Source organism: Euphorbia lathyris, chromosome 8 (assembly GCF_963576675.1).
Source record: "Euphorbia lathyris chromosome 8, ddEupLath1.1, whole genome shotgun sequence".
Classification (NCBI taxonomy): Eukaryota; Viridiplantae; Streptophyta; class Magnoliopsida; order Malpighiales; family Euphorbiaceae; genus Euphorbia; species Euphorbia lathyris.
The window spans coordinates 51,084,415-51,100,592 of record NC_088917.1 but is presented as its reverse complement, the minus strand read 5'-3'; the positions used below and the strand labels follow the sequence as shown (position 1 = coordinate 51,100,592).

General features: G+C 33.7%; 2 protein-coding genes across 2 annotated transcripts; one reads left to right on the top strand and one right to left on the bottom strand.

The window, feature by feature from the left end:
• The first annotated feature begins 531 nt into the window (after window positions 1–531).
• Window positions 532–7,199, top strand: LOC136203439 (uncharacterized). Its single transcript, XM_065994597.1, has 10 exons — window positions 532–668; window positions 958–1,136; window positions 1,564–1,695; window positions 1,790–1,840; window positions 2,572–2,668; window positions 4,310–4,356; window positions 5,203–5,419; window positions 6,283–6,412; window positions 6,500–6,542; window positions 6,987–7,199. The coding sequence occupies exons 1-10, from the start codon at window positions 605–607 to the stop codon at window positions 7,062–7,064; spliced, it is 1,038 nt and encodes a 345-aa protein (XP_065850669.1). The 5' UTR covers window positions 532–604; the 3' UTR covers window positions 7,065–7,199.
• Window positions 7,200–7,628: 429 nt separating this feature from the next.
• LOC136203438 (clathrin interactor EPSIN 1) lies at window positions 7,629–14,812 on the bottom strand. Its single transcript, XM_065994596.1, has 12 exons — window positions 14,604–14,812; window positions 14,455–14,503; window positions 14,313–14,364; window positions 13,569–13,648; window positions 13,375–13,453; window positions 13,150–13,233; window positions 12,886–13,031; window positions 12,589–12,798; window positions 12,150–12,313; window positions 11,067–11,263; window positions 10,229–10,619; window positions 7,629–8,111 (listed from the first exon to the last, which is right to left on the bottom strand). The coding sequence occupies exons 2-12, from the start codon at window positions 14,493–14,495 to the stop codon at window positions 7,861–7,863; spliced, it is 1,695 nt and encodes a 564-aa protein (XP_065850668.1). The 5' UTR covers window positions 14,496–14,503; window positions 14,604–14,812; the 3' UTR covers window positions 7,629–7,860.
• Window positions 14,813–16,178: the final 1,366 nt, after the last annotated feature.

Sequence of the window (16,178 nt, the reverse complement as noted above, 5' to 3'; positions counted from 1 at the left end):
CTCTCTAGGGATGATTATGATTTATTTGAACATGTTGTTTGAGTTTTCTAAACTTCTCAATGAGTTTACTATCTCCTTTTGTAATCTAGAGAATATGTATCTATTTAAAAACTTGATTTATAGATTTTTGTTACTCTATTTTCGATACTATTATGTAATTTTTTTAGACAATCAACGAATTGAATAAGCATTTCTGTTGTTTGAGAGTCTAATTCTCATTCTGACTGTCATGTGTGGATGGCAACACAGTCGTCTCATTATGACTATCATTTGTTTCCATTTTTTGGAACTACTTTTTACCTTGTAATGCTAAACATGAGAGAAAAATTATTTAATAAAAATTTTAAACTATTAACAGTAAATATTAACAGTAAATAAACAGTAAATAACAAACAACAAACATACCTAAAGGATTGTTAGTTATTAATCAACCGGGTTACTAAGAAAATTAAAGGGTGGAGCTGTCGAGTGTCACTGGCACATATCTGCTTAATAGAACGACATCGTTTTATTGGCTGAACAGACATAAATTACCAAATACAGAGACGCCCAAAAGAAAAGCTAGAAGAAAAAGCGAAGTTGAGAGGTTGGATGGTTCCATCTAATGGCATCGTCTTCTTCGTCTTCTTCTTCTCATTCGATGCACATTCCTCTCTCTTCAGACTCTGGTAATTCTCCTTTTGAATGATCTGTATCTTCTTTTTTGTGGCTAATTTCACGAAACCTGTTTTCGATCCTTGTTCCCTTCCCTTCCACCCTAAATCTTGCAATTTATTGTTTGATTACCCTGGAAAATGGGAGCGAATACTTTCTTTGGAATAATCGGAAATTTCAATCCTCGAAATACTATAATTGCTTATTTTGAAGCCAAGATGACGAAGATTGTACATATTATTCGCTGTGAAATTGAAACGCCAGATTAACGGCTGCAATTATATCTTATTTTGTTATCTTTAGGTGGTAAGCCTATTGTAGATCAAGAAGCTCAATTACCAAAGATTCCTGTCCATGTTGTTACCGAGTCTTCTCAACTTCCTGTTGAATTCCTTAACCCTTCGCCTGAGAAGCAATTGATCATTGGCTTTGACTGTGAGGGTGTTGACTTATGCCGGCATGGAACTCTTTGTGTTATGCAGGTATTTTTAAAAATTAATTTATCTGTTGGTATAGGTGCACAATATGATAGAACTATAGTATATAGTTATAAAACCATTAAAATTATTGTTTTGTACTCACTAAAGTGGATTTCCATCATTTTAAGTTCATTGCCTATTTGAAATTCTTTTTCCTGTGTGGTAAGTTAGTGAATTAGCATGTGATAATGACATGTAGTGAAAGAGTTATGTGCACCTTGAAATAGTATGATTTATAGGTAGCAAAAAGGCGAGTATTTGGTTGTTATAGGGAAGTACATTGTTAACAGTGTACATGACTAAGGATTGTCTTGTATGTTCAAATGATTGTTCCCCTTATGTACTTTATATATATTATGGCTAATACAATTGATGTTTCCCGTTTCTTTTATATTTTGATGCCACCAAATTTTTTTTTTTTTTTCCGCAGATTGCATTTCCAGATGCTATATTTTTGGTTGATGCGATTCAGGGTGGAGATATGCTAATAAAAGCTTGTAAGCCTGCACTCGAATCTAGTTACATCACAAAAGTTATTCATGATTGCAAGCGAGACAGTGAGGTCTTTAATTGGTTTTTATAACTTTGTAACTTCGCTTGAATGATGGGCATTATAACAGGTTTTGACTATATTTAGTACAAATGCTATTGTGTAGGCATTATACTTTCAGTTTGGCATCAAGTTGCACAACGTCTTTGATACCCAAGTAAGTAATTTTGTGACCTTATCCATGAAAATTGTTCCTGAGCCTTTTGTTTTAGATATAGTTGTTTGACAGTAGGACACCAAAATTTGAACAAGCCAATAGTAGTTCAATGTTTACTTGTATATCCAACACTTATGTTTGATTTTAAGTCTGCCTACAACAAAGTTATTGTATTTTTCGCGGTGAATATAGAAAGCATGGTTTCACTACCATTTCTATCTCCATTTTAATATATTTTTTAGTTTTGTACTAAGTGTTACCGAAATAAAAAGTTCCATATCTCTATTCTATGAGCATGTAGAGGATGACAACTTCTTTCTTCTTTCTCTAGGCTTGGGGGAAATAAGGCATCTCATTTCACTTTCATTCTTCTTCCTATTTATTGCGGTTCTGCCATTCTTTTTTCGCCTTTTTATTCTCAATTTTACTAGTCTAGACAAATGCATCTTTCTTCTTTCTCTTATAATTTTTGGAGAGCTTGATCAACCTTTTAAATCTTGATGTTTTAGTTTTGCAATATGATCAACCTGTTGATGCATGACAAGCTTTAGGTGCACATGACTCTAGAATTGTTGTCAATGAGAGGTTTCTAGTCGTTCCTCATACTCCAATACCATTTATAGATAATTCATATCATAGTTATTTTAAATAAAATGATTCTAGTGAAATTTTTAACTTGTCAGAGCTTTTATTCGATGTTTATGTATATTTGTCATTTTGTTTGCATGTAGATTGCTTATTCTCTGATAGAGGAGCAAGAAGGCCGGACAAAATTGCCAGATGACTATATATCTTTTGTTGCCCTCCTCGCAGACCCACGCTATTGTGGTATTTTATAAGCCGTGGTACTCATTTGATTTTATTTGTTGTAGGCTGAACTGTTTCTGATGAATATATTGATTACTTACTGTCCTGGTGTTTTTCTTAGTTCCTTAACTATTTCTAATGAATATGTTTATTACTTACTGATGGCGAGGAAATTGGGTCTATCTTATGAGAGCCCCGTACTTGTTTCTCGACATGAAAGTCCCCACATCCTTGTTTTCCTCCTCCTCAATCAAGGGCTGAGCACTGAAGTATTTTTGATGGCTTGTCTACTAAATTTCTCTGAATTATATATATCATTGCCTTAAAGAATTTCTTCCCCTAGCTGTCTTAGAAGTATTGCTTGATTTTATGGTAATCACTTCCTCAGCATCTGAAGTTGATTATTGACATCTTAATTACTTGCTGTCAGCCATAGAAAAGTAATTAGGAGACAACTTCTTGAACTTTTTATGGTTTGGAATGGAACTTGAGGATTTGCGGGACTGAGGATTTTTTTAACTTGTGTATTATCTCAACAGGATTCTCACAATAGAAACTATTTCTGTAGAGGTCTTTTATTTACCTCTTCCATGCAACCATAGTTATTAAAGGGGTGCGCCTCAGGCTTCAGGCTCACGAAGCTCTAGGCACGCCTTTTCATGGTTAAAAGAGCTTGCGTTTGACTTTGTAATTTTATTATATGTTTTAATGTCCACCATATTGACTTTGGTTTTTTTTAGGGTTTTATACTTATATTTATATGTTTTAATGTCCACCGTTCATTAGAATATCACATGGTGTCCAAAATAAACAAGGAAGAAAAGAAAATAAACAAGGAAGAAAATGGAAGTACGCACTTGAAGGCCAAAGGCAAACAAAACAAATATGAATCTGTCGATGTAGTTATTAGTTAACTAGGATTTGGTTGAACTTTTGAATTTTATTATTATGAATTATGATCGTGGAAGAGTATAGTTAACTTGGGATTTATTGCATGTTAGAATTTATGATTAAGATTATGGATATGATTTAGTATTTGTTGCATTTTAGAATTTATCACTTCTTGAATGTTAACTGTTGTCATTTATTGTTTTTATATATTTTCATTCTTTAGTGCATGTTGTGTTGCTCAGGTTCGCAGTTAGGCCCCAGGACCCCTTGCGACTTTAATAATTATGCATGCAACAGCTTTTAGTTTTATCATATATGCTAATCACTCTTTATCTCTTCTGGAAATTAAATAATGCCCCCAAAGTTGGTTCATATTGCAGCCTTTTTCCTTTTATTCTTTTTCTGTTACCTACATTTCTCCTGGATTTCCTAGCAGTTCTATGCATCAAAGATCAATTAATATTAGATTTACTACTCTGGTGGTTGTTTCACATTCTGCAAGCTGCTTTGCCTTGTGAAGTTGGATTTCTCTCTCTTAACTTACATTTATTAGTAGCTCTTTTTTCCGTTAATGACACGTAGTCACTTCTAAAATTATAGTGTTCCTCAATATAAATTGCATGTTTGTTGATGATGTTCTTAATTTTTCTACTGTGAACTGAACCCTTTAAATTGGCTAGATTGGGCAGGTATTAAAAACATGTGATTATTCATTTGTGCATAGCATTCACCGCATTGATTAGACTTATATATTGAGTATTTCAAGTGCAGGCGTATCGTATCTGGAGAAAGAAGAGGTACGCGTCCTCCTTCGGCAGGTTGGTCTAAGTATCTTGTTGTTCTTGTGAAATTTGCATTCTACTGTAATGTAAGCTAGTGAGTCATCCGATAAACATTGATCCTTTTTATTGTGTTCCTTATTTTAATTAGATAAAAAACATTCCTTCCTAGCTTGCTCAATGTTGATGCACTCTAGACAAAAATGGCGTACTCTTTATTTTAGTTTGAACTACTTTAGAGTATAGATGCCATAGCTGAGAATTTTGTCAATGCACTAGTTGATTATGGTAATTTCACTGCTTTGCTGACATCGAGGAAACTGTGCCTTTTGCCACGTCTGAAGTGAATAGAGAAAGCCAAAGTTATACTGTGAGATAGACTGGCAACCGAAGTGAAAGCATATATTTATAAAATTATATCCTTTCCATTCATGATTCTAGGCACAAATCTGATTTTACACGGAACAAGAAAAAAATAAACATTGTTGTTTTCCTATTATACCCTTAAATTAATGAAGTGATCTAATGAACAAAGCATTTAATTTATCTAAATTTAATAATTTTAAACCATTATAAATAGGAGTATGTCAGGAAGTTAATGTATTATTTGTAGTTAAAAAGAGGAACTATGCCTATTTCATGGGATGTTAAAAAGATGAAATTTTGCCCATATTTTGGGGATGGAAGGAATAATAATTTAGTGATAATATAAACCAATCTATTATATCTTTGTTTTGAAAATTTGATTATGGATTATAGTTATACTGTGTTTCCCTTAGGAGCTAGAGAAGAATTTATGTAGCTTATTTTAATGCATGTTTCCGCATCACAGCCCAACACTTCCAATTTGCGAATCGTGACATGTCGAGTTTCTATTGTCACCAGGATCCTAATTTCTGGACATACAGACCATTATCAGAATTGATGATCCGAGCTGCTACGGATGATGTTCGTTTTCTGCTTGACATATATCATAAGATGATGATGAAACTAAACCAAAGATCGTTATGGTATCTAGCAGTTCGCAGTGCACTGTATTGTCGATGCTTCTGCATCAATGACAATGATTTTGCTGAGTGGCCATCTATTCCTCCTATTCCAGGTCCTATATTTTGACTGGCCCCACAAGTGTTTCTGAATTTCATTTGCATCTACGTGCATTATTCTAGGGATTATTCGTTGGTTGATGATTTATTGAGCTTTGTTTTGCACTTGCTTTTTAATTTCTTTTTCCTATTACTGCCCTCCATTTTTTATTCTTTTCGATTTTTCCAAAACCTCTTCTGTTCCAATCTTTTAGTGATGTTCTAGGTTTATGCGTCAAACAAAATAATTGCCTAGATGATTCCATGTTTGAAGTGGATTGTAGTACAATATGGGTTATAGCTTGCTTGAACTTTGAGATGTATATGGTTATGCTATGGTTGAAGTTCCCATCCATGTCAAGGGTGAACTTCTTAAAGACTTATTTAGATAGTAATTTGAAAGTCTAATTTTGTAGGAATTTTATTCAATTGATTTTTTTTTCTCTTAATTCCATTTTTGGTAATTTTTTTTAAAAGAATTCAATTATATTTTTTATATTGTAAATTGCAAATTATGCTAAAGTTGGCATGATTTTATAGAAATAAATTTATCTTAGGTAGGTATATTAATAAACTATCTAGACTCTTTTTCCCCCTTCCCTCTCATTTAATAAGTGTAATAATGACCACTCAGAAAGAAAAAAAAATGTACTAATGAAAATTTATCAAATGAATTTGTTAATTTACTAAATCAACCATTTATTCGGAAAATAAATTAGTAATGGAATTGAATTCTATTGACGGAAGTCAACTCTTTTCTTGAATGAAATTGGTTCCCAACAAAGGGGTTAAGAAACTTAGTAGTTAAAGCATGTAAATCTTTTCCTTTTACTGTGTAACTTGCATACCAATAGCGGTCAATCTGTTGTTGTTCCTGCAGATACCCTTACAAAGGACGGTATTGCTCCCGAGGAGGAAATCCTTTCAGTTCTTGATGTCCCTCCTGGAAAGATGGGATGTGTTATTGGAAGACGAGGAGCCTCCATTTTGTCAATAAAGGAATCTTGCAAGTACATCTCTCTCTCTTCCGTTCTCCATAATGCACACTCATCCTACATGGTTAACTTCACACTAAGATAATGTTTCTGTTTTTGTAGTGCTGAAATTCTAATTGGAGGTGCAAAGGGTCCACCAAACCAGGTAAAATATTACGAAACTAGCTCTTATAAAAAAAAAGGAAGTAGAGAGACAGGAGTAGAAGAAAAAAGAGAAGCTAAGTAGTCCATAGTAAGAGAGATTGAGAGTGTTATCTCATCAATTTGTCAAGATATCCTTGCAGACTGAGGAATTAATTAGTTAGACATTCGAACTTCTATTTGAAAAAATTACAACTCGCATGATTAATTTCCTCTTAAAGTTTGCTGTGAACACAAAAAAATTTAAGAATTTACAGAGAAATAATTCCCTCCTGCTGCTGCATCGATTTACTTGCACAAACTTGATATGGAGTATTTTACAGTCCCCATTATGGTGTGATATCACAAATTTTGAGAAAGTTTTGTATAATAAAAACTCTGAACATAATTAGAAGTTATAGTAATGAGTCATGAAAGTTGTTTAATATATTTCCAAATTTTATTGTAGGTATTCGTAATTGGACCAGTGAAACAGGTGAGAAAAGCAGAGGCCATGTTGAGGGGGAGGATGCTGGACATGTTTTAGTTGTTTGTTGTGAATATCGTCTGGGTTAGATACCTGCTGAATTGTATCTGTATTAAAAGAATTTACCTGTACGATTTACTCTTTTAAACAAGATAACAGATTTTACTCTAATCATTGAATGGACGACCGCTTTTACGTTGCCGTTTCATGTATGAATTGAGGGGCTTCATCAAATTTTCCTAAGCTTCTCCAGTCAATTCAAATGACCAAAACAGCTACATTTTCGTTTTCGTTTTCTTTCACCCCGTTCCAAATATTGTATGCCCCAAATTTCTTATTTTACTTTTCGGCCTCTAAAGTAATGCAGTAAATTGGTAAAATTCTTATTGTTCGTTTAAATCCATATCAGAAAATTACACTGTGCAGGAACGTTTCCTCATTCATAATTAAACTCAAGATTGTTTCCTCCTGATTCATAATTAAGCTCAAGATTATGTACTTGATACTCGCAAAACCCCAATCCATTATCATCATATTCTCCATCCCAACAAACCAACCTGGCCACATCAGCAGCAATCCACAAATTTTTATGTGCCTTTCAATTTAGGAATTACGATTCAACTGTTTCAAGCAACGGAAGCTTGGGCAACTCTAATTCTACAATGGTTCTATTTTGGCTCAACTGAACATCCAGTCGAAAAAAATACCACTCATGGTAGATACATAATCAATCAACATGTAGTTTCGATCTATGAACAAAGATTAAGCACTCCAATATGCTCAACACTCCGAAAATTATATTTGCCAAATCAGCAAAAGAATATTGAGGAAAGATCAGGGGAATAATCAACAAAAATTACTTCTTAAAACTACCAAATTGGTATTGCTGGCTACCGCCGAGGCTTGAGAAGAAGTCATCATCTAGTGCCTGAGACACTGTTGGCGGAGATTGTGATGATGATGATGTAAACCCAGGTTTACCAAGACCAGTGCCTGTCCCCATGGCTCTTCCCATATAAAATGACGTTGAAGGTCCCTTCTCCTTCTCGTCTTGTCCAACATTCAGATCGCCCACTACACCAACATCTACTAGCGACACCTTCTTAGCTGCAAGTTAGTTACAGTCACACCTTTACGTTAAAAAAGAAAATATAGGGTACACAAGCACTAATGCATATAGTGAATCCGCCAGTAGGAACAAATGCACACTGGCAAACTGCTCGAACAGAGACCATGCAGACATAAGATGAATGATGAAATTAAATCAAATTGTTTGTATATATAACTTAGCAATCATAATCTATTCAAAGCCATAGCAAAAGGGAACTTTCTTTCATTGAATAAGGGCCATGTAAATATTTAGGGATTTTAAGGAAAAGTCCCAATTTTTCAGTAAAAAACAACAACCAGAAGTTCCAATTTAAAATGATCTTAGGAATTAAAAAGTAGATATTTGGTAGTTAAAAACAAAGGATACACAATATGTTCATTTGGATGAGAAGAAAATTCCTAGAAATGTTGAAACGCATCTCCATGATCTATCAATAAGAATCTCATGAACAAATTGGTTTAGCTTATCTCTACAATGAAACAAGGGTAATTTTCATTTGTAACCCCCCTGAGCTTAGCATTAAATCTCAGTTAGCCCCTAAATTTCAATTTTGCACTTAAAAAATATTTGGACTTGTGTAAGTGTAACAAAGAAGTATAATTTAGCCAGAATTTGGCAAAAGTCTTGCTTATTAGAATTTGGCTAAAACATTATTAATTTATTTTTAAATCATTATTTGAAAACATATAAAAAATAGTGATACCATAAAAGACAAATAAAAATCTGAAAAAATCAATAACTTAGTTTAATGAGAGGATAACATCTTTATGATGATACTTCCACAAATATCCTTTTCTTTATCTTACATTTATATGAGTTCAGGTACTTTTATGCTATATTTACATAAATAAAATTATAAAATATCATTGTGTTATATTTTAGGGTAATTAATTTATTAGTCCCTATATTTTGACAAAACACACTGTTTAGTCCCTATATTTTTAAAAACACACGGTAAAGTCCCTAACGTTTTTCTCAGTGAACTGTTTAATCCCTAACGTTTTTCTCGGTGAACTGTTTAGTCCATGCCGTTAGACTCTCATGAAGATTCTGTTAGTCAATTTGGATTTGCATTCTTCTTTTTCTTTATTTTCCTTTCCTTTAAACTCTAATACATCTGAAATCAACTTTGAGTGTTCTTCTGATAAGGTTATTATAGTCTTTGCATAATTAGATAACCTAGACTTGTTCAAATTGTATTCTCTGATATTATTCTATCTGTATCTTTTTGTAATTGTTTGTTGTAACAAACTCTCCCTGTACAGCCATATATACGGCTTCCTTCTATCAATTGAATACTAAGTATCCTACTCTTTCATGGTATCAAGAGCTAGAGTGGTTTAACAACTCTGCAATTTTTTTTTTTTTTCTCTTCTCTTCCTCTTAATTCCCGATCACCTTCAATCTATAACCTAATGGCCACTACTCCAGCCGCCACATCTGATTCAAACAACGTCCTCTCCTTCTCTTCCCTCACATCTCAAATTTCTCACAAATTAACCTCCTCAAACTATCTCATATGGAAAACACAGATCCTACCTGTCTTGAAAGGCCATAATTTGGGCAAATTCGTAAGCATTGGGTCTGTTCTTTTTCTTGTTCTCCATACAAATAGCTTCTTCTAAATTGGATTTCCTCTTCTGAAGTTTGAAGGTAAATAGTAAAGGGTAATTTCGTCATTTCCGAAGTCATAAACGGTAAAAAATCTAACAAACAGACGAAAGGACTAAACAGTTCACTGAGAAAAAGGTTAGGGACCTTACCATGTGTTTTTGAAAATACAAGGACTAAACAGTGTGTTTTGTCAAAATATAGGGACTAATAAATTAATTACCCTATTTTTTATATTTACTACTTTTAAGAGGAACATTGAAGTTTAGGTGCCAAAGTGGGATGCACTAATGAAACTTACTCACCTCTGTAGGAAATTACTCAACACAAGACAAACACAACTAAGATCAAAGACGCAAAGTAGGAGAATGTTTAACTTAACCACATTGATTTGCAAATACTAAACAATATATCTTGAACGTGATAGACATAAAGCATATATAGCATAACTAGGGGGTATTATTTCTGAAAGCATTTAATAGGAGTAGAAATAAGAACTTACGAGCAGATATATTAAGATCAATCAATCCACGGCTGATTGAATCAGCCCATATTCCAGACGTCACCCTGAGTGCATCCTTTGTTTGAGGCTTAGAGTCTGAAGCATTCATGTTCAAGTTCTTAAGGGTTCCATCATTTGCAGGACTTTGTGTAGGTTCTGTTGAAGCTGAATTGGAACTGGAAGAAAATGCGCCAAAAAGATCAGATCCATCAAAATTGTTCAATGGCACTGCCGCAAATGGATCAACAATTTTATCAGTTGTTGAATCAGAAGGTCGAGCCTTGGTATCTGGTTGCACAACAGGATCAACATCAACAGTAGAAAAGAAATCAACTGGTGAAGGGACTGCAGGAGGAATAGTAGGTCCAGAAGCAAACAGATCAACATGAGCCTGCTCAAATGGCCATTTAAAAAATGGAAAAAGTGGGAGGTTAGTGAAGAATTTGCGGAACCAATTTTGAAGCATAAATTCCCAATTCTAGGCAAGTATAATAACCATGCTCATCTCAAGACTTTTAACTAACGAACTCATCTTTTATTTCTTAAATTGTCATGTGAATTATACTATCTCATTCACTCTATTAACAATAGTGTCTAGTTACAAATTCTATCAACCAGGGTCTGGAAAGTTTACACCATGGTAGGTAAGCTGAACACAGAATTCTTCAATCCTGGAAGCAAATTACCAACTTACACTCGCATTTTGATTTTCTAGGAAAAATCCAAATCAAATAATGGATATTACTCATCCAAACCAGTAAGAGCTCTATGAATTTAAAATCGCACACGAGAGCTATATTATCATCTCTTTGAAAACAAGGAACAAAAAGGGACTGACCTGAGGCTTAGGAACTGCTCCCTTTTCAATTGGGGGTGGTGCTGATACAAATGCTGCGTCAGCAAATAGATCAACTTCTGAGGAGTTCCCATTCCCAGCTGATGTTCCTGAGGACACAGATGGTGGTGCATCCATGAGGTCCCCAATCAAACTCTCTCCAAAAAGATCAATTTGATTAGCGGGTGCAGTTGCTGTCTCTGAAAAATAGGATAAACGGCAAATGTAACGAGATGTTTTGGCAAGCATGCCATCTGTATGAATTGCATAAAAATCAATCACAAAAATGAGAATATATATATATATATATATATATATATATTTTAACAGTTCATGGTTTATCTTTTTAGGAAAAAGAACAAAAAAATTTAAGAAGAATAGAATTCCCTTCATAGTTAGTATAAATTGAATTATCAAGAAATAGCTCGTATGGACCTATATTTACTTTAATGCTTGATAGTTAGGTCTTCGTCATTTAATGTTGTTATATAATGACATCTAACAATTGGAATTTGGATTGAACTGCCAAGACTAAAACCGTTGGTTAAAATTGCACAAATACAAAAAGGTTTAGATATCTTGCACAGTTAGGCCCTTTTATATTATTTTATTGCTTATATAATACTTCGTAGGATATGTATGAATGATGGGATCAAAATTAAAATGCTTATCAATTTCATACTTTCTCTGCTACTCATAATTCTAAGGACAACAAGATATTTCTTGCTATATGAAAAGTGATATGTATGTCTTTTTTGGAGAGTAGTTCTTTCAATCTATTATTGTTCAAAGCCTCTGATTTCAGAAAGAATGTTAAAATGGAGTTGCACAATTGTAACTCTATTCGAGGGAACAGTTGCACCCTTTTGATACTTGAGGTTTATTTATATGCAGCAGACAAAACGAGCAAGCAATACTGATAATATGATTGTTATGTTACAAAGGTTAAAGAAGAATAACATGAATCAGCATCAAATGCTGCTGATTTGTACATGGAACACAAAAAATGCACCAAAAAAGAGAACTTCAAGATATACACATCATGAACATTTTTTCTTTGGAGTAAAATATTGGTTGGAACCTTACTAGAGCTGGAAGTTCCCCTAGGGTCAAAATCATCATCAAATTCGTCATCGTAATTACTTGATGGGGCACTCGAGCGTTGAGAAGGAACTGACTTGTTTTTGGCAGGATCGTTTATCTTTGATGACAATTTTGAAGCACTCGCTGACATATTATTTTGATCCTTGCTGCAATAAATAAATAAACAAAACAAACATACGTTTCTGAACCAAACCCACTTGAGAGAACATGGAAAAAAAGTTGAAACTGGTGTAGGTTGATTTTTAACTATATGATGCTAGAACAAAAAAATGTAGAAGCATCCTTAGCCCACAACAAACAACTAATCCAGTGAAACTCATGAACACGTATAATATAGTATCAAACAAAGAATTTAAAGCACAAGACCATCAGTAGCATTGCAATTACAATTTTCAGGCAGAACTGAGATTAAAACTAAAACCTGCGGAAGCGTGGAGAACTGTTCTTCAAATTATTCCCCCCATCATCACTTGTAGCCCCTTTACGTGACTTCCTATAGCTATCCTTCTCTTCTCCATAATGATCTTTGTCTTTAAAACTATCATACCTATTGCTACTCTGGAAGCCGCTATCACGGAATGAGGCTGAACCTGACTTAAAAGTTGCTCCAGAAGATGAAAGACCAACGTACCTAACAATAGCAGCAGGGAAACACTTCAGACAACAAAAAAAAAAACTCAATCCAAACACATATATTAGTTATTGAAGAAAAACTTACTTATCACGGTTCGCAGCAGCTTTATTTCTGGTTTCTTGTATTTTATCCTTATCATTCAAGAGAGCTGCAATATTTTCTGCCTTCTTCCTCACATTAAGTCCCACATCCTTTCCACTTGGCTCAACGTATTCAAAACTTGAGAGTGACTATGACAAGACAAAAATAAATGGGGAATATTGTATGTAAGAGAAAATTCAACCTCATCCCGAACGCCATAGAATTGAGCATAGGCAACTCTAATGTGTATAGGATAATAGTACTTACTGATATCTGGAATGTATGTTCAATTATGTCATCAACTGCACGCTCAGATCCATGAGCTACCAAATATTCTATAACAGTTAATGCCTGATATCAAAGTGTGCCACATGATTTAGAATAAGGGTGTTAACAAACCCAAAAATGCAACAAGGTTCAGAAGTATACATGAAACTTCAACATTTAGTATCAGAAATTTCATGGTAGAACATCAAAGAATATAAAATTTACCTTGTAGACAAGTCGCCAATCCTTGCCTGACTCGCCCAATCTTGTCCATAGAACATTCATAACCATCTGACATTCGGTACTAAAAGAAATTGCAATAAAATAACAATGCACAAGAAAATCAAAACACCTTCCTTCAACATAGCATTCCAAAAAAAAAAAAATAAGCAAGATAAAAACCGCAAATTAGAACTTACAACTTTTTAGTTGCCTGAGCAATCTCCGCCAATGTGGTGCCATGAGGACCCCATGGCGCATCATCAGTTGCATCTAAGACCTGCATCAGCAATGGCAAAAGTTCAAGACAATCACGGATGAAACTTACTCCCTCCGTTTTTTATTATATGACGTTTTGGACTTTTGAATTTGTTCATTTTTATATGTCGTTTTGTATTACCAATGCACTTTTTACAATACTTTCTCTAATTTGCCCCTATTTATTGTAGGAGAGAGATATAGTTATTAATGCAAATTATCTTAATTAAGTCATAAAAATTAATAAGAGAGAGAAATTTTGCATAGAAAGTAGAGATCCAGGAGAAAAGTATTAAGGGTACATTAGTCATTTTAATAGTCTCGTTAATATTGCATTGGTCTTGATGAAAAACCTTAAACGACATATAAAAAAGAATGGAGGGAGTATAAAATAAGCACACCATACACGCTTAGTTTTATTAATCCTACTCCTAGAGGTCAAGTCAGGCAATCCACATTTTATTTTAAAACCCCGGTAGTCTGAATGTGGGACTGATTGGTGATAGAAATCATAGAATTCATGGAACGCGCTAATATCCAGAGCACGAAATAAGATTAATGAACAACACTTGGAACTATTTCTGCATAGATCTCAACAGGAAATAATGATTCTATGTAAATGAAGAAATTTATCACTTGCAACCAATAATTTAGCAAGAAATGATACTAAAAAAAAAACAATCTACCTTCTGTTCGATTTCGGGAACCTTGAGAACCTTGAGATTGACCTCTCTCTTTCTGGAATAAAAAGTAAACATTAAAAAAATGCAAAGAAGAGAAGAATTCTTAATAAGAGATAAATGGAGAGAAAGAGGATAGGAAGCTCACATTTCACGGACTGTTTGGTCGAAGACCTTCATGAAATCCATGATTGGATCTGCAGAATGGAAGCAAGATGAAATTTGGTACTAGAGTTATTAAGATCTGCAAATGAGGAAATAAATGGCGTAAAGCATGTTGAATATGAGAAGCTATACCTTTGAGTAGAGATGTAAAAAGGTAGGAATTAGATCTTGGTGGGAGAGGTTGATCGTTAAAGAGAGGAGAGAGAGATAAATAACGCTGTTTATTTGATTCCTGGGTTTTATTTTAACTTTTTGCGGGCTGTATTGGATTTTGGAACAACGAAGCTGGATCTTATTTCGACGGATGTTCTATTGTGTTTATGTTCTCATTCATGGAATGCTATCCAATTCCAACCCAAATACCACCTTCATGTTTTTTTTTTCTTTTAATATTTTTTTAACAAGTGATTTTTTTAAAAAAAAAATTTCATTATTAGGGTGCTTAAATCATTTCATTAGATAAGAAAAATAAAATAGAACATGAAGATATAAAAAAATAAAACCTCATACAAGCACAACCTACGCCTAATATAAGATTCACGAAGGTAAAAGAAACTAAAAAAAAGCAAATAAAACTAATAACGATACAACTAACACCAATAATAGATGAAACATATACTTCTCGTAACTCTAAATTCATAGAGAAACATCTATAATCAAATCTTAATCATTTAAATTCTTCCGAACCATTGGACGTGAGTCATTTCTTTTAGTGATCTATAGATAAGATCTAACGTATTTGCTTTTACTAAACCAGAAAATGTTCCAAATGAAAAGATAATAAACAACAGATGAAGTTCAAACAGATTAAGGGATCCGGTAAAATATATGAAATCTAACTAAAGTAGACTTAACGACCAAATAAAAGAAGAAAAAGTTATAGATAGCACCAACCGAAAGAGATTTATCTTCTACTTATAAAACAACGCAATCTTATAGGTAAAGTTTATTAGGCGTACAATTTCAAGTCTAACTACGAAATAAGATAAGTTTTCTTTTTTACGTGAAATTTCATATTTCGATCACTGTGAGCAGTGGGCAAGTCGCACGCGAAAATTCGATTCCACAAGTTGTGGAATAATTTGAATTCACCCTCGTCGGGTTCATTCCGTTCTCATGGTCACCATTTCCTACTTCGTGTTTCTTTAGGAATGGATCTTTGCGTTTTTAAGGAAGGGATCTTACGATATTGTGCTTGTTTTTTGGTTTTCGGTTATGAATGAGACAAAAATCCATTCCCAAATAGTAATGAAAGTAAACACTCAGTTTTTTCTATTATATACCGAGAAATAATTGGTCCAGTAAACGCCGAAATTGGACTACCATACCTTTCAAAGAAATAGTTCGTGGATTCTTATATCTACTTTACCGTAATTTATAATATCTTAAATATCTACTTTACACTTATCAATCTCACTTATCAAGTGGTCTGTGATATCATCTCACTGTTACATGAGTGGTAATTCCATCACTTCACTATCAATGTCAATGTGTTCACCTGTTCACCCAATCATACCTGTATTTGACATTAGGCATATGTTAAAGAGAACTAGATTCCACATTGATATTATAAAGAAATCTTGTCTAAAGACAATTAGAGACCTACTTAAGAAAACCTATGCCACAATCACCATGTAGTTTTCTTGGGCGAATCAATCCAGTCAAATATATGCAACATGTACTTATATCCACAACTGACTTAACAAG

Bases quoted from the DNA above. Each gene is read 5' to 3' on its own strand.
- LOC136203439 (XM_065994597.1), top strand. From the start codon at position 605: ATGGCATCGTCTTCTTCGTCTTCTTCTTCTCATTCGATGCACATTCCT. The intron at 2,669-4,309 runs GTATTTTATAAG...TTTCAAGTGCAG, and splicing joins CGCAGACCCACGCTATTGTG to GCGTATCGTATCTGGAGAAA. The intron at 4,357-5,202 runs GTTGGTCTAAGT...TATTGTCACCAG, and splicing joins TACGCGTCCTCCTTCGGCAG to GATCCTAATTTCTGGACATA.
- LOC136203438 (XM_065994596.1), bottom strand. From the start codon at position 14,495: ATGGATTTCATGAAGGTCTTCGACCAAACAGTCCGTGAAAT. The intron at 12,799-12,885 runs GTAAGTTTTTCT...TGCTATTGTTAG, and splicing joins GCTGCTGCGAACCGTGATAA to GTACGTTGGTCTTTCATCTT. The intron at 11,264-12,149 runs GTAAGGTTCCAA...CCTATTTTTCAG, and splicing joins TAGGGGAACTTCCAGCTCTA to AGACAGCAACTGCACCCGCT.